General features: G+C 44.0%; 1 protein-coding gene across 1 annotated transcript in view; it reads left to right on the forward strand.

Annotated features, from left to right (window-relative positions):
* The first annotated feature begins 551 nt into the window (after positions 1-551).
* HDAC5 (histone deacetylase 5) overlaps positions 552-24,560 on the forward strand; it is a 96,354-nt gene continuing 72,345 nt past the window's right edge. Inside the window, 2 exon segments of the mRNA XM_061590616.1 lie at positions 552-1,125; positions 1,128-1,376. Of these exon segments, the coding sequence (XP_061446600.1) occupies positions 1,098-1,125; positions 1,128-1,376 (277 nt within the window). The 5' untranslated portion in view covers positions 552-1,097.

Genomic DNA, 24,560 nt, shown 5'->3' on the forward strand with positions numbered 1-24,560 from the left:
CAATGCCGTGCTTTGTGAAATCTCAGAAACCAAAGATTTTAGTATTTGGGACTAAGCTGTATTTTCAGTGGCCAGCAAGATACAGCTTTAGTGCACATGCCATTATGCTCAATATACATGCATTACCCACAATGTAACACTTGACTTTTTTGGCATAACATTTTAATTACCATGGTGCATTTGTTTCTGCAGAAGTGGATTTAGGATTATAGCCTCTGGCATTTTTTTTTTAAATCACATCCTTAAGAAATACCCATTTAAAATCAGTGGGCTGTAATAAACCAGCCAGGCTCCATCTGTAGGTAGACTGTGGTATCCACAACACAGAAGCTGCCATTCCCCCCTTTTGTGCTTGCCTGGCTTTGCTTCTCTTGGCTTGGCAGCTGACACAGCCTCTCCCCCAGGGGATCTTTTCCACTGACCCCTGTGGTTGAAATGCAGCTTGTGATAGGCAGGCAGCTCCTTTTGCCTGAACCATCCCAGCTCCCAGAGAGCTTGGCTGAGTTTATTTATAGCTGGCTCCTCCCCCCAACGTTCTATTTCAGGTCAGCCCCGGCAGAAGCCATCTCGTTTGGTGGCGGGGATGGGAAACAATCGCAAGAAAGGGGCTGACTCTTACGTCTCACAAAAAGGGGCCTTTATGAGTGTGACAAGGAGCTGCAGCCCTCCTTTTTGTTAGCTCTTGCCTCTGCTAGACACTGGATTCATCGTTCTGATGTTTTTTAAACATCTCTCTTGCCTAAGGAGATGCTGCTAAATCACTCTCCTCCCAGAATGAATTGAACCACACCTGAGATGTAACCCTTATTTTTCTTCTCCCCCAATCTTTTTGCCTCTGCCTCCTTCTGCATCTTGAGACTCTTCTTTCCCTTCCCTCTGGAGTTGAGAGAAATAGTTTCCACTTCTTTCCCCTGCAAGGAGATTTTCATCTGCAAGCGTTTTATTTTCTTTTCCTGGCGGCTTTGTTTTTTTCTCAGGGGTTTCCTTGCCTCCACCACCGCCACCGCTATTGCTGCAAAACAGTTTAACTTTCCCAAGAAGACTGTTCCACAAGGAAGACGGATGTGTGTGTGTTTGTGGCTGACTTAAGAGGGGGGATGTTGGCTGGTTTGAGATGGCAATATAGCATAAAAACAGACACCTCCCTGAAGCCTTTGATTGTGCAACGGATTGTCATAAAGAGAAACTGAACGGGAATAACAGCAGTGCACATTCACTCCTTGGCATGCTTCTTGTATCCTCGGTGTGGGGACTGCCAGAGATGTTGCAGACAATTTACGAAACTGAATCGTGTTTTTCTTCAGATGGAGTTTCTGGACACGAGCCATCGCTGGAACTCCTGTCACGGGCACAGATCCATGCCATACCTGTGGCAGGTGAGTGTCATCGGATCTATGAAATGGGCCTTAAGGGTAACAATTTTTAAAGTAGTCAAGTAGTGTGTCTGAGGTTTCGTCTGGAGCTTCGGACAGAGTTGCTGTTGTGTTTATTGCATGGGGGAGTATTCCTAAAAATCTAGGCCTCAGCAGTGGGACCTGGTGTTCTATAGAATCTGGCCTGCATGGGGCTGAGGGCATTTGCCCCATCTAGAAATATATAATGTTTGTCTAGCACTGGAGCCTAAAATAAGGAATGGTCATTCTTAAAACTGTGATGCTTTCACTTTGGACCTCTATGTCTACATATGTGGCTATAGATTTTCATGTTGACCCCTTTAAATTAATTTTAGGTCTGTGGTGAGGACTTAATTTGAATCAGACTTCTGCTCCAAAATGGTTTGTAAACTCTTTGGTTCAACCACAGCAAAGCAGGGTGCCTCTGATCATGGGAAGAGTTTTTCCCTTCATCACTGAAGAACCACAGCCAGCTTCTCCACCCCACAAAAAAAATTAGAACGCCAGGTTTCCAAGCAAACCTGAGGCCCAGTATCTCTTTTTATAGAAATTAACCACTTGATCTTAAGTGGCAAAATGGATTCTTTTGTTGGTTCTGACTAAATGTGAAAGTTGCTTGGGCTTCTCTAGGCAGCTAAAGGTCGATTGTGTTCCTCAGGTTGGGACTGATTTGTTGGCTAGGTAGATTCTGTTCTCTATTACTTCTATATCCCCATAAAAGAGGAATAGCAAAGAAACAACTGGAGCTTTCAATCTGTCATCTTTTAGCAAGAGTGCATCTTGATCCAAGGTAAAAGCACTGGGATCCAGAATATGACTTCTGGGCTAGAGATATATCACATACTATATGGTCTTAACCAACATGCATGTTTCTGCATGTGGATTGTATTTGCTGTAATGGAGTGAGAGTCTGTCTCACTCCAAAATTTCTTCCAGCTGTCTTAGACCAAGGAAACAGTCACATTTCTGAGCTGAAATGCATTTGAAATAAATCCATCTGAAATTGGAAAAATGGAAATGCATTTCACACTAGGAAAGATGGAGTTATTAAATCATGGTATGGGCTGCAGTTAGGCTGAGCCCTACAGTGTGGAGTACTTAGCATCACAGTTAATCCTGGCTTGTTCCCATTTGTATGCTGTGGCTCATATGAATATGAAAATCAAGTCCTGGAGCTCCCAAAGAGCTCAGCATCATTAGATCAACACTTGAGCATTCATTTCATTCCAGGAACTGCTTTTCAGCTTTTCCATAATCTTTGGCCTGCAAATGTTGTGAGGGAATGTGTATTTTCTGGGCATTCAGAGGGCTAATCTCCTAAATGCTAACCATCTGAGGGTTGTGGTTTTTGTCCTCTTCCCCCTTTATTACAAAGGCTGTATTGCAATGTCTCATTTGTACAGCCTATTAGATTCAGGATGATTCTCATGCCACCTGCACAATGCACAACCTTGGGCATCAGGAGCTGACACAACTAGAGGGTGATGTGGCATTGCATCCAGTGTTAAAAATTCAGGTGGCTTAGACTCCCAAAAATGTGTAGCTGGTCACATAGGAATTTGAACTGTTTTCTCAGGTTTGTAAAAGAATTCTCTCTCTCTCTCTCTCTCTCTCTCTCTCTCTCTCTCATGTATAGGGAAATGTAAAAAAATGAGAGCATTTAGATGTAATCAAAATATGGAGCATAATTCATTTCCACACGTGCTCATGGAGCCATTTTTCCTCCCTTCTCTTCCCTGTCAGCTCTTGGCTGGGCATGAGTGCACAGTAAAACACTTAGCCATTACTTGCCATGAGAGGCTGATGAGAACCTCTACCATATATAGATACAGTTGACACACTCTTCACCAGGGCTGCACACTCAGGCTCCTCCTGCTTGAAACACAAGTAATTTGCATACACATCTATGGCATGAAGTGAAATGTCTGTTTACACATGGGACATGCACATTGGCCTCCCATGGCAGTTATTGCCAAGCACTTGTACCTGGCCAGGGGGAAGGAGTGATCCTGATTTTTTGTGATGTGTGGTTTGAGATATCTTCTTTTGCCTTTCTTGTAATACTTGGCTCACTCACTTAAATTAACCAGAACTATTTATTCTGCAGGTACTTTCTGTGGCACAATTGCTCTCTGGCAATGATGGCCTGATCTCTGAGTTTCATGGATTGGTATACAGTATATCTGGGGGAGATAGGGTTGAATACTCCTTTCTAGGTTGGGTGGGAGGAAGGAGAGATTGCCTTTTGATACTTTTACAGTGCACAGGGATTCCTGGAGGAAACTGGCAACTACAGATCTCTCCTGAAGGAATGAAGTTTTTGTGTCTTTATTGCAAGTATGGAGAGACTTCTGTCTGTGTGAGGTTGTTGCAGCGAAATTATTTATTGTAGGGTTTTTGTTTTGTTTTTTGTTTTTAAAAAGATGTATAGATATCTGCCAGCAATCCTTCTATTCCTAGTATATTGTTGTGGTTAAAGAATTTCTTGGTTCTTAAGGGAGCGCTAGATACTTTGATACCTGTGGGAAACACCAGTGTGTTCTGCAGCAAATGAGTGAAGTGTGTAAACATCTTTAAACATCTGTGTGCATGCATCTAGGGAAATAGGTGTTCAAGCACACATGCATATTTGACTTCTACAATTTATATGCTTGTTCTGGAACGCATCGGTATCACTGGTTCTGGTGCAGCAATTGTAGCATGTCAAGTAGCCAGCAATGGAGTAAATTGTCTAGGGAAGTTATGTAATCTCCTGCCTTAGAGATTTTAGGCCTAGTCTGCACATGCATCAAACTAAGGTGGGAATGAGGTGGTAGAATGGACTGTACCACTTCAGACTACAAGTAGGAGAGCAATTTTTTTTAAAAAAAACCTCGATGCAAAGAACAGCAGCCTCCTTACAAGCAGGGAACTAGCACAGCAGGCAGTGGCCTGAATTACAATTATCTCTCCCAGTGTGTTGATTATGACAAAAAATAATTTGCAGGGATTTATTTATTTTTCACATGGGGAGCATTAAAAATGTGACCCTTACCTGCCATCTGAGGTGATGCACCCACTCTGTCCCTTGAGTATATCACCTCATTCTGCTGCATGCTTAGACCAGGCTGAAATCTTGGAATCTATATTGGTCCTACAGGATAAAAGAAATAGAGCGAGTTGAGAAAAAGCTGACAAAGCAGTAGCACAAGTAAATAGTGTCTCCATCAGCTCAGCATAACATCACACATTACAAGAGAAGTAGGAAAAGCTGAAGCAAAAGGAAGTTGCTTGTTTCTGCTTTCCTCCTTGTTTTGTTCTGATTCAGAGGTAGCATCTTGGGCTCCTGCTGGGAGAAAGGGTGGGATATAAATCAAATACATACATACATACATACATACATACATACATACATCTTTGTCTTGACACTTTACTGTTTCAAAAGTTGGAAGAAAGTTGTTGAACCTCATCGTTAACTGTATATTTATTTGGTATGCATTGAAAAACCATAGAAAAAGAGGTGTTAGTATGTGAGGCTTGATTGTTTCTCCAGCTTTGCTGGATGGAGATTTTTCAAGAAAAGGCTGGGCAGACATCTGTCAGAAGTGCTTTTGGTCAGGGGTAGTCAACGTGGTTTCTCCAAGTGTTTCTGAACTACAACCCCCATCGTCCCTGACCATTGGCCATACTGGCTGGGGATGATGGTAATTGGAGTCCAACAGCATCTGAAGGGCACCATGTTCACTACTCTGGCTTTAGGTACAGAATGTTCTGCCACTGGATCTCTTTTGTCTTTATGCATCTGTAGAGAGCATGTTATTGCTGGGGCATCTATTCTGTGCAGTGATATGGAGACCAGGCCTCCATTTCTGTAATGTGGGATTGTGGTGATCTGGAATCAAAAGGGATGTTGACAAATGGGAAAGGATTCAGAATAGTACTAAAAATATAATGAAAAATATAGAAAGAAAATCTAGATTCAGTACATTTAGCTTAAAGAGAAGACTAAAGAAGATATATTGATAGTTTTCATTCAAAAATATTATGGAAGAATGATAGGCCGTATAGTCCAATGAAGCTAGGAGAAGAAACTGGGGGCTTAAACTGTAGGTAGGCAGATTAAATATTAGGAAGAATTTCTTACTTTTTGGGGTGGAGCTACACATTACCTACAATCACATGTCAGAAAACTTTGAAGATGACTCCTTTTAAGGGACTGTCAAGTTTAGCTCCTGTAGTGGTTAAGGGTTGGACTACGACCTGGGAGATCAGGGTTCGAATCCCCACACAGCCACGAAGCTCACTGGGTGACCTTGGGCCAGTCACTGCCTCTCAGCCTCAGAGGAAGGCAATGGTAAACCCCCTCTGGATACCGCTTACCATGAAAAACCTTCTTCATAGGGTCACCATAAATCGGAATCGACTTGAAGGCAGTACATAACATAAAGTGGCCGAGAGCAATTATGATGATGGAACAGAAAGTGAGGAGCAACCAGCAGGATATCCTGACTTGCTTTGTAAAAGACTAGATTTAATTTAGGTGTATAAACCTGGGGCTGGGTCAGGGGGTGGGATATGAAAATCGGAATTGTCATGAATCTTTCTCCCATTGTAAAAGATCTAAGGAAGCTATCTGATGAGTTTAACATTGAAGGAGGTCTAAAACAATCACAAGAAAACCTCTTGTCAGGATCTGTAAAGTGACTGGTAGAACTTGGCAGCCACTGAACTCTACTATTCTTTGTCCATCCCCAGCCCTTCTCCAGTCTTGATGGTCCTTGTGCATCTCCAAGATCCAGCCTCTCTTTTCTGCACTTACTGCTCCTCTCTTGTTTCAACTATAACAGCTGTCTCCTTGCTTTTTATTTATTTAAACAACATTTATCCCTCCCTTCAGTACAATTGCAAAGCCACCAAGGTTTGGCTGTGATGTCTGAACCAGGTCATTGTGTCTGTCTAATGTTGCTTATGAGTAGGGCAGAGCAATCCTATACTTGCATTATGCCAGGATTGGAGATAAGCTGCTGCCACACCAACAGAATAGCTGCTGCTTCTGGTGTGTGCTCAGCCTGGGAAAGGAAGGGAGAAACACAACACCAGAAAGCATAAAGTGGTGTTAAAAAGAAAGATGCACCCCACCCCCATCCCTGGAAATGCTAACACAGTCTGTCTGTCAGGGATGTGACAGTGCCAGTGCTCACAGGGTAACAGAGGTACCCGAGCCATGCAGGCCAACTAGAGGCCAACCACGGACTGACCTCACTGTGCCCACAATATGCAAGATATGCAGAGAACTAGGGAACAGGCAAGGACATACCAAGAGAGACCTGCGGCCCTCTCCCTTTAACCAGTCACAAACTCACTCAGGAGGTCCCTTTTTCAAATCCCTCCATAAGTTAAACATTTTACCTCAGCTCCAGTGCAAGAGAGGCACAAACCTAGGCAGCAGCAACAAGCAAGAGAACTCCATGGTGCAGTCTGCAAAGCTAACACAAACATATTCAGGAGGTTGCTGGTTTGAATCTCTCTGTAGTTTCCTTTGGCAATGTTTGTGCTTATGGGCTCTAAGCAGGCACAACATGACAGCCAGAGAGATAGTGCCCCATGCCATGCATCTTATTGTTGGAGTTGCAGTCCCCCTGTGTGTGGCTTATGTCCTAGTGGTGGTGTGCTGATATTGGGTGTTGAGTTGCATCAAATCCTGTACTCTGTCATGGCTAAGTGAGTGGGGTGGCCATTGATGTGTTGGACTCGATGGCCACATAGGCCCCTGCCAACTCTAATATTCTGTGATTCTATGATATGGAGGCAGATTTTTTTCCCAATTCCCCCCTCCTTTTGACATCAATGGCAGGGAAATTCTTTGTGCCAAGTCTTGGGCTGGTGCAGAATTGATCCATTGTTGGGAACATAGCTATGGACTGAAGGTGTATAGGATACACATTGTAAATGTATCTTCCCCTCAGCTGCCCTCTACCCACCTCTGTTTCGGTTGTTCTGTTGATGTATCTGGGGTTTTCCGCTGGTGTATCTTTTGTGGCAGGAGCATATAGGGTGTTCTGCTGGCATGGTAGAGCTTCTGCTAAATCCTGTGGCCCCTTGGCCAGCTGATGTCCAGTACAGGATTGCGTTCTGAGTCACTTTCATGTTGTATGCAGTTTCTTGCAAAAGCTGCTGTTTGGTCTTACCTTCAGGCTTTACATCAAATTTGTTATTCATCTAGGGGGCTCTGTACGCCCAGCTTCCCTCCCCAATACAGATTGTAACCCAAAAAACTCTAAATTCATCGTCAGAATGCATTAGGCAAATTGTATAACTTTTGTGTTTGCTTGATTTCTGTTAATTCGTTCTGATTCCAAGATCCTGGCTAATTTTCAAAGTACTATGATTTCCCAGCAACTGCTGGAAACAGGGAAATGGTTGAAGGTTGAGACTAGGCAAATTGAAGGATGGTTCAGGGAATGATAGCAATGGAAGAAGGACAAGGGGCTGACCAGATGCTGAAACTCACATGTGTGTGCATGCGCGAGCACACATACAAACTCACTCACATGCACACACCATTGCCAAAACAACACTTGACATTTTCGCTCTGCTCCCTTGTGATTTCTGAGGTTTTCTGAACACTGTCTGGATGGCCCCCCCTTCAGTTATGATATATAGAAACTTGCTTTTTAAAACCATCTAAGAAACATAAGATCCTCCGTGATGCAAAGATCCTCCGTGGTGCAGAGTGGTAAGCGGCGGTAACGCAGCTGAAGCTGTGCTCACGGCCGGATTCCAATGGAAGGAGGAAGTCGAATCTCCGGTAAAAGGGGTCGAGGTCCACTCAGCCTTCCATCCATCCGTGGTCGGTAAAATGAGTACCTGGCATATGCTGGGGGGTAAAGAAAGGCCGGGGACGGAACTGGCAATCCCACTCCATATATATGGTCTGTCTAGTAAACATCGCAAGATGTCACCCTAAGAGTCGGAAACGACTCGAACTATAAGTGCGGGGACACCTTTACCTTTTATTGGTTCAGGGAAGACAATACAGGGCTAGACTGACAAATAGTCTGACTTGGTATTATTTATTTATTTTAAAAATGCATATCCTGCCCTTGAGGGACAGCTTCAGGGATTGGCATCACTGAGCACCTGCCAGGGCCACACTCCAACAGAGGACCCATTTTTCCAGTCTTTGGAGTCTCCTGGCCCTGCTGCTTCTCCTGTTGGATATTGCTATCTGTTCACCTGCCCTCTCTAAGTGAGTTGGGGGAGGACACCTAGAGTTTCTTGCCCAAGCCCGCCCCCCAAAAAACTTAGAACCAGTACTACAACCCTTCTATGGGCTTCTGCTGGGAGGAAGGGCAGGATATAAATCAAATAATAAATAAATAAATGGGCTTTCCAGGGTAGCCTACTAAAGAGTAAAAGAAAAAACACCAGTATTTATAAATAAAACAAAGCAACAGCACACGATAAAGTAAATATTCTAATCAATAAAAACTCAAGGCAGCTGAAAAGAATTAAGAGCTTTTAAAAAAAAAGCAATATTTTCAAAACAAAAATGTTGAAATAATAGCCAAGTAGACACCAGGTGAGCTTTCCTGGTATAAGACAGCTTCCTCTGTAGCAAGGGTTGTGCAGCCAAGAATGAATTAATCAAATGCAATTACACATGCTTAAGCTTGGTTACAGTTGCGTTAAGTCAAAGGCCTAATGGGAAAGGCAGGGTTTGAAGAGAGAGAGGTGGCTTCATGAATTCTGACTGACAGCAGCGCTCCAGAGTTTCCGACAAGAGTCTTCCCCAGCTCTACCTTGAGATGCCGGAGAATGAACCAGGGACCTTCTGCATACAAAGCATGTGTTCAGCCACTGAGCTATGATCTTTCCCCATAAAAAGTGGGCAGAGAATTACTCCCCCCCCCGCCCTTTAGATGGAAACTGAAAATTCAGTCTGGAATATCCCTGAGAAGGACAAGTCCTCACAGGGTCCCCGGTTCCCCTACAACTCAGCAACGTGCTATAGAAATCCCCCATCTCCTAACTGTCAGAGATTCTACTTGGCTATCCTCAATCTCCCACACCCAGCTTCTGAGATTTCAACAAGAACTCCATGTTTTCATCTTTATCTTTGCTGTCATAAGATGGGCCAGGGAATGAATGCTTTTTTCCTAATAGGTTCTTGGAAACACAGCATTTCTCGGAGTCAAAGAATATAAATCAAACATTTAGTTAGCAACTAAACAAATAATTACATCAGTTGATTCTTGCTTTCCTGCAACAGTAAACAGCTTAGACCTTTGCTCTAAAAATACCCACACAGGTATTCTTAGACTGGCTTTTTAAACTGCATTCCTGCCCCCCCCATCATAAACTATTCACATTTGCTCAGAGTGCCAATGGAGGACACCAATGGTCAGGAACATATATGAGGAACCTGTGGCCCTCCAGATGCTGTTGGGACTTCAACTCCCAACACTCTTTCAACAAGCCTTTTAAGTAGAGAGCTTATCCCAGTCTGCATATGTGTTTCAGTTGCTATTTAAAATGTTTTTAAAGCTGTTTTGTTTAATATGCTTCATGCTTTTAAAGCTGTTTCGTTATAATATGTTTTTAAACCTGTTTTAATATGGTTTAAAGTTTTGTTTTTAAGATGTTTTAGAGTGATTTTAGTGTTTTTGTTTGCTGCCCTGGGCTCCTTCTGGGAGGAAAGGCAAGATATAATTTATTATTATCATCATCATCAATAACAACAACAATAATAATCATCCCTGACCAATGACCATGCTGGCTGGGGCTGATGGGAACTGGAGTCCAGGGATGTCTGGAGGGCCACAAGTTCTCCATCCCTGGCATGGAGGAACCAGTCTGAGTGTGAGGCATGTATAGAAATAGGAAGGGAAGGGAAGAAAGAAGGGGGGGCTGTTATTAAAGCATTTCACCACTCACTCCTGGAATACAAGTGGTCCCTGCCTTTCCATTAATAAGCCACAGCAAGATACATAAATCATGTGAAAATGACCCTGGTTTCATCAGCAAATCAGAAGAAATTGCCAGGCTAGCTACTGAGAATCAATCTGTGCAATAATTAATTTATTTAATCACTGGCTAAACCTTTTGTCTTCATTGTTTAGATTTCTAACTAGAGGCTGAATATATTCTGCGTTTCTATGATGGCATTGCAAACATGTTCCAAGATACCAATCTGAGACTCTGGCATCTAGCATTCAGAAACAGGCCTCCTAAAAATCTTGGCTTTACAATATTTCTTTAAAAAAAAAAAAAAAGGTGTCCTCGCACTTGTAGTGCGAGTCGTTTCCGACTCTTAGGGTGACATCTTGCGACGTTTGCTAGACAGACCGTATATATGGAGTGGGATAGCCAGTTCCTTCCCTGGCCTTTCTTTACCCCCCAGCATATGCCAGGTACTCATTTTACCGACCACGGATGGATGGAAGGCTGAGTGGACCTCGACCCCTTTTACTGGAGATTCGACTTCCTCCTTCCGTTGGAATCGAACTCCGGTCGTGAGCAGAGCTTCGGCTGCGTTACCGCCGCTTACCACTCTGCACCACGGAGGATCCCTGAACCAGTACCCAAGAGGATTAGTGGCCTGTCCCTCACTTGAGGTTTTCAGTCAGAAACTGGACAGCTATTTGTAGAGAATGCTCGATCTCTAGATTTGCAGCATTGAGTAGTGGATTGAACTGTTTTTTGTTTTCTTGAATTTATATCCCTCTCTCTTTCTCCTGAAGGACCCCAGGGCAGCAAATACATCAACAAAACAATTTAACAACAACAACAAACATTCTAAAGCAACTAAAAACATTCTAAAAAGAGTTACAGATTAAAAACTGAAAAAATTAGGTGGCGTACAAGGCCTCATCAAATTATATGACCTATTGCATGCAGGACATGGGTTTTTTTGCTTTGTTTTCGAAACTCTGTAGAATACCTTGTTGATGTTGCACGATGCTGCTCCCCCAGTCTGGCTCCAGAGGAGTCTGGGAGGGAGTGCTTTTGTGGGAAGGGTGGGAAGTGGGGCAAAAAGCCACTTCTGGGTCATCTTTTGTATTGGCACCAGGGCAGGGGAGGAGCATGTGGAGGTTATATAAAGCTTCCACATGCTCCAGACCCCCTTTTCTCTGCAGTTTGCAGCATGCAACTCGCCCTCCCAGTATGTCATGTGAGATAAGCTGTCACCATTAGTGGGGGCTGAGTAGGGATTTTTTGTTCTTCTGGCAGGCAGGGATTTTTTTCACCTACCCCACACCATGGTGTTGGGTAGGTGCAGTTAGTGGTGGGTGCCAGTTAATTAAGTAGATTGGTTTAATTCAGTCACTTGGCAGGTGTGTGAGGGAAACAGAAGAGGTGGCACAAAAGGTGAGTACCCTGAGGCACTTTTCAGGTGAATAATGATGCCAGAGGCCTCCAGACAGGGCTCTGTGACTCCTTTGTGCTGGGTATGTGTCACTTTTGAGGTTAACTCATGACACTCACTTTGAGTAGTGCAACTTAAAGGGGGCATGAATTAGGAAGACCTTCCTTGTCACCTAAAGGGGCATGTCAGGGGGAAAGAGGTGGAATTAAAGCTGCCTTTTATATGGTGTAGTGGTTAAGGTGCTGGACTATGACCTGGGAGACCAGGGTTCAAATCTCCACACAGCCATGAAGCTCACTGGTGACCTTGGGCCAGTCACTGCCTCTCAGCCTCAGAGGAAGGCAATGGTAAACCCCCTCTGACTACCGCTTACCATGAAAACCCCATTCATAGGGTTGCCATAAGTTGGAATTGACTTGAAGGCAGTCCATTTCATTTCCATTTACCCCATACCTTAAGTCTTGCCTCTTTATTTTCCCGTCTCCTAATGTAAATAAATAATTCTAGTAATAATTATAAATTTTTAAACTGCCTGGTTTATGTTGGCCAGGATTAAAAATCAGAGGGGAGGCTTGCATGCTCCTTTTCACTGCTTTTCTCTTCTTTCATGCAAATTCCCCCTGGGTTCCTCCACCTTGTAGCTGGGTTCATTATATGTGACCTATGTGAACTCTGGTTTAGGAGCATCCCTTGGTTCATTTTTAACCAGAGTGAGCAGCAGTCACATGTAATGATCAACCCAGACAGAGAGGGGCACAAAGAATACACTTGAGTTAGGACATGGAATTAATGATCCAGTGGCTTTCTCTCAGTCTCCTGATATCATATGTAGGGGTGGCTAACCTGTGGTTCTCCAGATGTTGTTAGACTACAGTTTCTATCATTCCTGTCGATTGGCCATGCTGGCTAGGGCTGATGGGAACTGGAGTCCAACAGCATATGGATGGCCACAGGTTCCCTACCACTGTGTTAGGGCAAAGCAGCTTTGGGAGGGGGTGATTTGTAGTAAAGCAAGGGAAGAGAGGAGAGGATGCGTAACCCTTCCCCCGTCTGCTGCTTTTCTGCCACAATTCTTTCCCAGCAACCCTTTCCCATAACTCAAGAGTTTTTGGTGTGAGTTTGTAAAGATAATAATGCATCTGAATGTAACACACTTTTCTGCATCGATGCTATAGTTTCTTATCTTTATAGCAAGGGCTATAAAGTGCTCTGTACTTAAACAAACTATCACCAATGGAATCCAAAGCCTCATGGAAGAGCCATAGCTCAGTGTCAGAGCAACATGCTCTGCATACAGGAGATTCCTGTTTGGTCCCTGACAAGCTCCAGTAAAGGAATCTCAGGTAACAAGTGATGGGAAAGAGCTTTGCCTGAGATCCTGGAGAGCTGCTGCCAGTCATTGTAGACAACTATGCTAGATTGATCAGTAGTATGGCCCAGCATTATGATCAAACTGAGCCTTATGACTGTATGACCAAATTTTGCACTGCTGTGGGAAGGGGCAAGTAATTCTGCAGGACAGACACCCATGTCTTGACCCCACCCCCCACCCCAGTTTGCAAACCTATATCTATAACTGCCTGCCTACTGAGCCAAAATCAAGGTTTTGTTGACATTTAATGTCCTAAACAACTTGAGACCAGGATACCAGCAGACTGCAGCTCCCAGTACAGACCAAGTCGATCTCTAAGATCTTCTGAGAAGACCCTGCTGGTCATTCCAGGGCCATTGGAATGTCTCTTGGTGACAATGTGAAAGTAGCCTTCTTGGTGATAGCACCAACCCTCTGGAATGTCCTTCCTTAGATAATTCATGAGACGGAGACAGAAGTCTTCAAAATAAATGATAAATTAATTAGTGAGCTTTATATATCTCTTTAAAATGTATATGCTTATATGTATATATGTATACAGTAGGGCCCCACTTATACGGTGGGTTCTGTTCTGGAGCCCCGCCGTAAAGCGGAAATTGCCGTAAAGCAGAACCCCATTGACTTTAATGGGGCGCGTCGTGCGAAAATGCCGCAAAAGCAGCTTTAAAAGAGGGGAGGAAAGCTGCCGCATTAGCGGAACGCCGGGAAGCGGGGCCCTACTGTATGTTCTCCTGGACTCTGGCTCTTAGGTTTTATTTATTTTTGCTTTGCTTTGTACATGGCTCAAAACAAATTTGATGTATATATTTGTGTTTTGTTTTTATCTTGCTTTCATCTAGTTGTTTTTATGTAAACTCCTTAGAGATATTTTTATTATACTAAGTGATGTAAAAATTATGCATATAAATAAATAATAGACACAACTTGCTTTTCACAAACTTGCTTTTTAAATAAGATTCAAGGTGAAATTTTGAGGAAGCTGAATTCTCCACCCAGTGCCCCATTGTATGCTTTTTCAGCTTTTGCACCAAATTGTGGGTCCTACTCAAAGCCTTGCTTTGTAGCAAATGCAAAGTTATTTCAAGTTGAAACTGCGTGTGAGATGGACTGGCATCCCCAACTGTGTTTGCACCATAACACTAATCCAAGTGGTGGGGTAGCGTTTGTAGGGGGCAATTCAGTGTGAGTGCTTAGTCCTCCCTCCCCCCCGCCATCTGCTGAGTCTCTCCTGCAAATGTCTGTCCCACAATGCCATTTGTAGCCTGTCTTTTTCCTCCAAGGGACCAAGAAATAAGACTGGTTATTGGGGGGGGATGACTAAAAGTGGTAGGGGGCAAGGGGGGAACAAGTGAGAGGTATAGCTGCCATTGAATGTGTGGAGGCTAATTGTGGTGAAACTTTATGGGATGGACATATTTTTGTTCTTGTATACTACTATTTTGTATACTGTTCCTTCTGCTGTTTAGTTTTGGGCTGTTAAATTAGGCTAGGCTATTTGTATTGCTTTATACCAGCCTTTCCCAACCACTGTGCCTCCAGATGTTGTTGGACCACAATTCCCATCTTTCCTGACCATTGGCAATGCTGGCTGAGGCTGATGGGAGTTGTGGTCCAACAACATCTGGAGGCACACTGGTTGGGAAAGGCTGCTTTATACTAAAGTTGTATGGATTGTTTTTTACAAAGTATTTATTTAATTGATACTTTGGGTTATATCCAGTTAAGTCATACTGAATGAAGACCCACTGAGTATAACTGCCATTGGATATCACCCCATGAATATTTGTGATTGCTCTTATGGAGTGTTTTGAATGGCTGTTGCTGTTCATTTGATATATTGTGTGCCACTTCAGGTGCAATCTTGTGGGAAAGTGGCAGACAAATAAACAGATGATTTGCAGAGAAGAATCAGCAGGTGCAGAGAGAGTTAAGAGTTAAGAAGAGTTGTAAGTGTCCTCAACCCTGCATTTACACTACCTTGACAGATGCATGTTTTGTGAACAAGCAGTTCCAGAAGTAAGGCATAATTTGGCACTCAGGCTTTCTTCTTTCTTGAGAGGAGGTGTTGCAGACTCTTACTATGATAAGCAAAAATTGGAGGGTGGGATGAGGAAAGAACCCGTATTCCCTTTGCTGCTGCAAATTAATTGCTTGCATCACGAGCCTGGTTTTTCCCCTTGCTATCAATTAAAACCACAGGAGCCTTCTTGTGGGGGCTTCCTATCTACGCAAATCTCTCTCCAAAGAGACCAATCATTTGCAAACACTGCTGGCTTCTCTCAGGGGGGCAAGCTTGGGAGAGAGGCCATTTCTGCTACCATTTCTGTGTCTTCACGGCTCCATCCTTTGGGGCAATTGACATGTTGCACTTCAGTCGTATGTAATAATTTCCCCAATGGCCCCTTCTCCCTTCAGTGTAAGAGATCCCTGGGGGCTCCTTCTCCCTTCAAGTAAAGTGCCCCACAAAGAGGGGTGATTTGCATAGGAGAAGGGATGGGAAGGAAAGAATGCTTGATCGTTCCCCTTCTACCTGGCTTTCCTTAAAATCTCTCCCTCTGTATGTTACCTCACAAACACATGTGTGGAACCTTGTAGGGGTAAAATTAGCTTGCGTGGAATGAAGGTGGGGGAAAGAGATTGCAGTGGAAGGGTTAAGCATTCTATTTCCTTCCTGTTTCTTTACTAATGCAAATTATCCCCTTTGCCCAGGTCCACAGTGGGTTCAGATCTGTTGTCAATCACAAAGCTTGGGCTAATGTAATGTACTGCCTTCAAGTCGATTCCGACTTATGGCGACCCTATGAATAGGGTTTTCATGGTAAGTGGTATTCAGATGGGGTTTACCATTGCCTTCCTCTGAGGCTGAGAGGCAGTGACTGGCCCAAGGTCACCCAGTGACCTTCATGGCTGTGTGAGGATTCGAAATCCAGGTCTCCCAGGTCGTAGTCCAGCACCTTAACCACTACACCACACAAAGTTTGGACTAGTCACACTGTTTCAGCCTTATCTGCCCCACAGGTTTGTTGTAAGGTTAACAGAGGGAAAGACTGTGTATGCTTTTGTTTGGAGTAAATATGAAATAAATATAATGTAAATACAGTGAAATTCCCTTTTGCATATTTTCTGCTCACCTTCATAACTCAGGTTCAAGAATGAAAGTTTTAAAAATGCTTCCCTTTTACCTTCAAAATGGTGTGAAATGAAATAGTTGCTGAAATCCTGCTTGTTGTTTCACCTGTCTGTTGGTTCTGTTGGCTAAGTCCTTCTCGGAGTAGACCCACTGAAATGAAAGAACCTGATTTACCCATCTGTTCAGTGGATCTGCGCTGAGTAGGACTAGCACTAAATGCAAATGGAAATGGAAATGGAAATGGACTGCCTTCAAGTCGATCCCGACTCATGGCGACCCTATGAATAGGGTTTTCATGGTAAGCGGTATTCAGAGGGGGTTTACCATTGCGTTCCTCTGATGCTGAGAGGCAGTGACTGGCCCAAGGTCACCCAGCGAGCTTCATGGCTGTGTGGAGATTCGAACCCTGGTCTCCCAGGTTGTAGTCCAACATCTTAACCACTACACTACATTGGTTCTCCTAGCACTGAATACCACCCCACATCTACAGCCTGGTATAGACTTTGCTCCCTTTGTAAATCTTAATACTGTACTCCGGATTTCAATCCTGTAAATTTTGCGAGGCTCCTTATATTTACAAAATACGACATTTTACCATTTGTACAGTACTTTTAATTTGCATACTGCTTTTGTGGGTGTGCAGAGTACAGTTTCCAAGGTGCACTTATAGTGATGAAGGTTAGAAAAACAAGATGGAACTACCATCTTCCTTCTCCCTCCTCCACTGTGAGTTTTCAAAACTTAGCTGCTATTTCTCCCTTACAAAGTAGGGTCAGGAGAGCCTAAGTGGAAAAATTATGGGTGGAAGAAGAGTGCTTAACCTTTCCCAAAGCAGCTGTCTTTTTCCTCCCAACTCCCCCCTGCCAATTTTCTCTTAGCTGGGCACTGCAGCATGGGTTCTAGGTTGTTTGGAATCTGGGAAGGTGGTGATGGGAGATAAACTGGAGGGGACAAGTGGGCAACAAGAGACGGGTTAAGCACCTTCCTCCCGCCCACCATTTTTCTGCTTGAAATCATGCCCTCCCACCGCTGCTTTCCAAAGGTGAAGCAGCAGCTGGCCTTTGAAGGCATTTGGTGAATGCAAAATATGTTTCGCCCACACTTTCAACAAGAAAAGGCAAAACCTGAGATTCTAGTACATTGTGGGTCAGTGTCTGTGTGCCTTCCTCTGCTTGAGTCTGAATAAATGGAGAGAAAAAGTTTAGACAGGAGTGGCGTTAGGGAGGACCTGCTGAGGCAAGTTTGGAGTGAAGCCCATAGAAGAGCTATAAATATATCGAGTGTTTGTGGTGACGACAACCATAAACCTCAGCAGCTAAACCCGAGATTGGCAAAGGCTATCTGCTGAGGAATTTCGAGGTAGGTTATAAAACTCCTGAAAATAGATTTTGAGCAGAATGGAGCTCTTCCACGCAATCTGGGTTTGCTAGCAATGGAATCCGTTTTCCCTCTACTGTTTGTGGGGTATAAGGATGAACATATCAAATCTGCACCATGAAATCTTGGATTCAACCCTCAGAATCATGGAAGTGCTGCATGTGTCTTCATTTTTGGGGTGAGGCAAAAGGTGGGGTGGTGGAAGAATGAGAAAGACAGATAGGCAAAGAAAATGGGGTGCAGAAGGAAGAAAACACACCAGGAAGCCTTGGAGAAAGGGGCAAAATGGTTCTGCAAGAGCCAAAGAAGAAGGACCTCAAAATGAAGATGCAATTTCTCTTTGGTATGTTAAATTGCATAGTAGGTTCAACTCGTGCTGTTTCCTTTGAATATCAAAAAGTCTGGTGGCACTTTAAGGCTAACATATTTACTGTGGCATAAGCTTTCATGGGCCAGAGATCACTTTGTCATATGCCTCTGACAAAGCGGACTCTGGCCCACAAAGGTTTATGCTGACAAAGCGGGCTCTGGCCCCCAAATTTTATGCTGCAGTGAGGGTTATATTCGATGTTTGTCCTACTGAGAGTGGACATATTAAAGCTAATAGACATGATTAACTTAGGTTCATTAATTTCAGTAGATCTGCTCTGAGTAGGACTAGCACCCAATATTTGTTAGTTTTTAAAGTGCAACCAGACTCTTTTTACTGCCCCTTAGTGTTTCTCTCCCCCTCATTTAAATTTTTCCTGAAAGTGTGTTGTACATATTGGGGGCGGGGGGCGGGCGAAGGATTAATGAGAAGTGGGGAAGGACAGGCAAGAAGTGGGAGTATGGGTTTTTATTTGAAAAAAGATTCTTCGGAGGGATGTGGGGGCATCCTGTATCAGCTTCTATGGCTGGCCAGAGAAACTACTGTTGCTGGTCTTATAACCCTCAAGGGTCTGTGGCTTTCTTTACACTTAAGGAACTGAATCAGATTAGCCAGAAATTGTCTATTAAAAAAGGAATGTTTTGAAACAGGCAAAAATGGCCACCAGGACCAATAGGGCTTGACCCTCCAATAAGTGCCTTGGAAAATTAGCACCGTTCTGGATTATTTCTTGGTCACTCTCTCTAGTGTGGGACAGAATGTTGGGAACTGACTTATATTCACATAGAAAAATATGAAATTGCCATTGCTGTGGTAGACGGAGTGCATGTAGAGGGAGGAGCTACATCTGGTTGGCCACTGTGAGAACAGGATGCTGGATTGGATGGGCAATTGGCCTGATCCAGTAGGGCTCTTCTTATGTCCATATGCTCTCTGTGTTGCCAAAACGTTTGTCTGTGTGTATAACAATGTATCTGTGTGTTCTGCACATAGGCATACATTGCACACCCACCCACACATAGCGTCTCTCCTCAGCGCTGCTCCTCCATCCAGCTACAAGCCCCCAGTTTCTGCATTTCTGTACTGGGCAAGAAGGAAGAGTTCTCTTTTTCACTGCCTAGCACAGCAGCCAAGTGAATTGGTAGGCCAGGGGATAGAGCAGTCTGTACCTTCCCCAACAACAGGCTGCTTTCTGTGCTGGATGAGGAGGAAGAGAAGCCCCTTTTCCCCTACCCAGCATGGAAGGAGAGATGAAATGGTGATTGCCCATTTTTTTGCTCCAGCTCCACCCACTGCATAAGTCCCACCCACCTGGTGCCTGGGACTGGTGAATGGGTTTTGCCACTAGTACAGTGCTGTTCCCCAAGTGCAACATTTCTCCCCCCCCCATGCACCCCTCAATTAATTATATGGCAGACATTCATTTTTGTAGCAGTAAAGGAAATGAAAGGCATGCACTCCAAGAGGCTGTTTGGGGGAGAACTGCACTGGCCTGTAGCAATGAGCAAATATGTCAATTTCACTTTCTCTCAGTTTTCCAATCTCAAATTCAGTTTGCGAATTAAAAAAATTTTTTTTGGAAAATTTGTCATCATGTTGGTGTGAATTTCTCCTACTATGCACATTTTATATGTACTTTTCCCTAATACAGACATTTTTGCAAAGCAGTTTCCCCTAATATGCATTTTTATGTTATTTTCACTAATATATGCATTTATATGCACATGTTACCCTAGTATAGGCATTTTTGTACACATTACTTGGCTGGAGAACGACATTGCAAAATTTGACTAAGTGCAAAATTTAAAGTATAGCTGTGTTTTGGTTTGTTTGTAGTTTCAGAAAATATGAATTTGCTAAGTTCACCTTTAAAGGCAACCTAAATCGAATGTCTTCCTCATCCCTACCAGCTCCCCAGTTCCTGCAACCTGGGTAACTTATGACGAGAGTCATTTTTTGCCTTCTTTTAGTTTTGTTCCAAATTACAGAATTTGTTTCAAATTACAGTTTACTTTGTTTGACAGAACTCAGTGTGACTTAGAACTTTAGTTAGTTCTCACATCTAGTCTCTGTCTTTATTGCCGCTCCCTGGGCTTGTTTTGTAGCCATGCTATGCTCAAGATGGAGGTACCTGCTTTAATAAGAGGGATTGTTCCTTCTCCAAGCCAGAAATAATTAAGACCAGAAGTAAGGGATGCACACTACACTGAAGTGGATTTAGGAGGGAGGGGGATCTTACTCCGAGCAACTCAGCAGTGAAATAAACTGCCCCAGAGAGGCTGTGGAATGGCATCCTTTGGAGGATCTCAAGCCCAAGGGTAAACAGATATTATTTGTCAAGGACTCACAAATGTGAGTTCCCTGCTCTTGATATGATAGGTAGTTATGGGAAGGATGGAAATGAAGCAGTGCACTGGTGACCAAAAAAAAGAGGCTTAGTCGCAGCCTTGCTCTGATCACGATCACTTGGTATAAATGCAAAGCTGATTTTTCTTCATTTGCTTTATAATTGTCCTGTGTTGATGCATCTTAAGGATGCACAAAAAGTATGGTTTTTATTGGTGCAATGCATTCCAGAAAAATGAATTTGAAATGTAGCCAAGGACAATCTTGTGTCCAGCTGAGTCATACTCAAGTGTACACCCGTTGAAATCAATTGAAATTATTAATTTAAATTCATAGTTGGTAGAGTGACTTGTAGCCTAAATGACTGGGGCGGGGTCCATCCACATGGTGGTGCTGGCTCTACTCTTAGGCCCACCTTAAAAGTAGAGACCATGCCCATTTGAGAAGAAGAAAAGACACACCCACCCATCAGCACTCCCATTTGTCAGCCAGATGCCATATACAGACAGGTGTTTGTTGTTTTGTAAATATGTTTTTATTTTAAACGATGCCCACTACCCTGTTTGTGTGTTGAAAGGGGACAGCTCTTGTTCTTCTCCCCCCCCCCAGTTTATAATTGCACTCAAGATGAAGTTTAGCTTAATGCCTGGTGGTTAATGCTCAGGTTTGCTCAGAAAGGTCACACCTTCGTCTCTGGAATTCTTTGTCCTTAATTTTAGATGTGTTGAGCCTGTGTCTGAATGGGAACCATATGAAACCTGTTACTGAATGGGAACAGAAAGGCATTTTGCACATGCCCAAAGGCCTTTTCTTTACTTTGCTTCACTTGTTCCAAAGCCAAGCGTTGCTTTCTTCCGTTCCTGCCTCCTCAGCGGCTTGGCTCTTTTGCCCTGTGACATTTTGGTATGGCATATTTTATTTGCTCCTGATCTTTGCTTGTGGCCTGGATTTCATGGATTGATGGAGGAGACTGAAGTAAACAGGCCCCAACATCAGTATGAAGGAGATACATGTCATGGTTTTATTTCTGAAGCTAAGCAGGACCAGTCCTGGCCAATGCATGGATGGGAGACAGACAGCTTCCCATATCACTCTACTCTCCCTGAAGGAAGGGACAAGAGGACAAATGTCAGAGTGTGTGAGAGAGATCGATGGCCATAAGATGCCTTCTGTATCTTTGCTTAGATGGTCAGTGGCATGTTCAATTTCAGTCAAAGACTGCAGGCATCAGTCTTGCTGCCTGGCCGCCTGTCTGCATCACAGTAGCACACGCTACAGCGCGGGGTGGCGGGGGGGGGAGGAGAGGCTGTATTAGTATTCAGGGCATCCTTCTCTCCCATCCCCTGAATCATCCTTCCCCGTCCCACGCCACCCCCAACTTCCTGTTTGGATTAAGAACAGGTTGTTCATTCAGCTGTGCAGGGCCCCTCTCTCGCATACAAATGACACTGCGTCTAACAGACGGTTACTCACAACTGCAGAGGGTTCATTCAGCAAAGACACCTGCTGCAGTGCTGGAATGGGCAGGCTTGACCGTGGAGTGGGGGGGGGGAGGAGAACAGTGGAGAGCAGTTCTGATGTCTTTCCTTCCTATGCTATCTTCCTTCTCATGTCTCCCCAGCACAAGATTCCAGGAAGGTAACTCCATGTTGGCCTTTCAAGGTCAGATTTTCCTTGTACCACCATGCTGGTTGATCCTGCTGGGAGTGCTGCAAGTGGACTTAGAGGCTGCGCTACATACAAAAATATGAGAAGAAATGTCCAAATGTTAGAACATTTAGGGTTGTTTCTTTACCCCCACCCTACCCCCTGGGTTTCAGTCTGAAGCAGCTTTAAAAAGGCAGAGTAGGTTCAGAATTGTGCATGTCTGCAGGAGCTAATTTGAGCTGGAACACACTTAAACTTTGCCTCTGAGCCAGATTCTGAACAACAGCCTTGGAGAACATTAAGTAAGAATACAGGAGACTGGCTCAGAGAATGTGCAGAGTTATGCTGTTCCCCCTCCCCCACTCCCAAATTAGAGTGTGTGACTTTCAGGCTGGTTTCAAGATGCTATGAGCCATTAGCAAATAAAAGGTTCTCTGCACATGATCAATGACATTTCTGTTTGTTCGTCCTTAAGTACATCCAGCATTTTATTATTTGAGCCCTGGCTCAAATGAAGTCTTAGTTTAAAGCTTTCCAGACACAATTTACAGAACTTTAACACATTGAACTGCAGTAAACATAGCTCAAACATAGACAGGTTAGCCACACTTATGAAGCGAGCCTTCCCTCCCAGACTAGGTTCCCAAATGTTTGACTTTAATGTGCAGAGCTGGGAGAGGTGGAAAAGGTCATCTGAATGACTATTAACTAAAAACATTGCAAGCCAGGGGCTGCCATTGCCAAAGCAGAGCCTGGATAAGAAGATAAAGACCATTGATTTTTGTGTCAAATTATCTTAACCAAACTGGGTCATCTGAGTGTTTTACGCACAGGGCTCATACTGGATGTCACAGTGTCAACACAGTCCCTTGAGCCAGCTGATAGAGGGCCTGTCACTGTTGTTCTGCAAAAGTTCCTGAACATAAGGGCACTGTTCTATCTCCCTTTTCTTTTTATCTTTCTAGTTGACCATATGAAATCTTATTGAGTGCATGCTCCTGGCCTTGTATTCTGGTTCCATTCAAGGTACCTGTTTTCTTCCTCCCTCAGCATGGGACTTAATTGCAGTGGATCATAGACAAAAGGGCTGTTGAGTCCAGTCCACTTGTTGTGAGGCAAAACCACAGAACTTCCATACTTCAGGCCACCTACTTCAGACCACCACATGCCACCAGCAAGGGTTTGGCTTGGCTTACTCTGAACAGGAACAGAACAAATAGTAAAAAGTGGTCAATGTAAGCAAGCAAACGGTATGCTTTGGGAGAGGGGACAGGAGAGACCCAAAGCTGTGGATCAGCCTAGAAATATGTGAAATAAAAGCAAAGAAGAGACTATATGTTGCGTAATGGTGTGCTGAATTTTTGCAAGCTTCCAGTGTGAGCAATGGGTTCATGTGAAAGAACAACCTCACCTTTCCAATCTTCATGTTATTTCATAGCTATTCTTGTCCCAGTCTGCTGCTCCTTCATTGCCTTTAAAAAACACAGCAACTTGAAAAAAACAATTTAAAAAAACTATAGAGAAGGGGCCCTAGCTCAGTGGTAGAGCATCTGCTTTGCATGTGGAAGGTCCGGGTTCAGCCCCTCGCATTTCCGGGTAGGGCTGGGAAAGTTCCCTCCCTGAAACCCAGGAGAGTCTCTGCCATTCAGTGTAGGCAATGCTGAGCTAGATGGACCAGTGATCTGATTCAGAATTAAGGCAGTTTCCTATGAAAAGGCTTTTTCGTTGCATGTTTCCAGCCAATCAAGGATCACATACTGAGAGTGATGTTATCACAGCACCACATAGCCAATCACATTTGGCTATATGATGACATCATTGAGGGCAAATGAAGCCCATTGCCATCACTCTAGAGAGGAAGAAGGGACAAATCCCTAATCAGTCAGCTCTAGCTTTTGAGGGGCCATTGGGGGTAAGATACCCTTCAGGTGACCCCCCACCCCCCTTGCCACTGCCACCACTGCTCATTTGCTTGCCCTCTCCATCTGAGCCCAATCTCCATAACTGCCCAGAACAGGGCAAACCAAGGGGAGGCTGCTGCAGCTCTTGCTTGTTTCTTTTTTCATTGCTCACGTGCTTGGAGATGTCTGGTAAATAGGTAGCAGCAGCAGAGTCAGGAGGTCAGTAGTGGACCTTCTGGTGGACTGCAGCCCCAAGAATGCTGTCCTCAGACTCTGGCCCTGTCTTGTGCTGCTGTGTTCAGGCAATCACTCCCGTTGCTTCATTGACAGGGATCCCTCTTCCCCATCATATACATCTTCTTGTGAATAGTTTTGCACCCTTTTGTGTGTGTGTGTGTGTGTGTGTGTGTGTGTGTGTGTAAGTAAAAGAGAGAGAGAGAGGGAGGGAGGGAGAGAGAGTTAAGTGAGTGAATCACACACACGGGCAAAAATGTTCATGAAATGCACACACACAATTTTGGCTCTGTAGTAGATCAAGGTGCCCTTCCCTTACAAAAAAATAATCACATATAGCCATCACACACCTTGCACTAAAGGTAGGGATTCCCAAGTCTGACATCTCTTGAACCATCTCTAATACCTTTCATAACACTGGGGAGCAACAGTGGAAGAAGG

Source organism: Rhineura floridana, chromosome 11, assembly GCF_030035675.1.
Source record: "Rhineura floridana isolate rRhiFlo1 chromosome 11, rRhiFlo1.hap2, whole genome shotgun sequence".
NCBI classification, from domain to species: domain Eukaryota; kingdom Metazoa; phylum Chordata; class Lepidosauria; order Squamata; family Rhineuridae; genus Rhineura; species Rhineura floridana.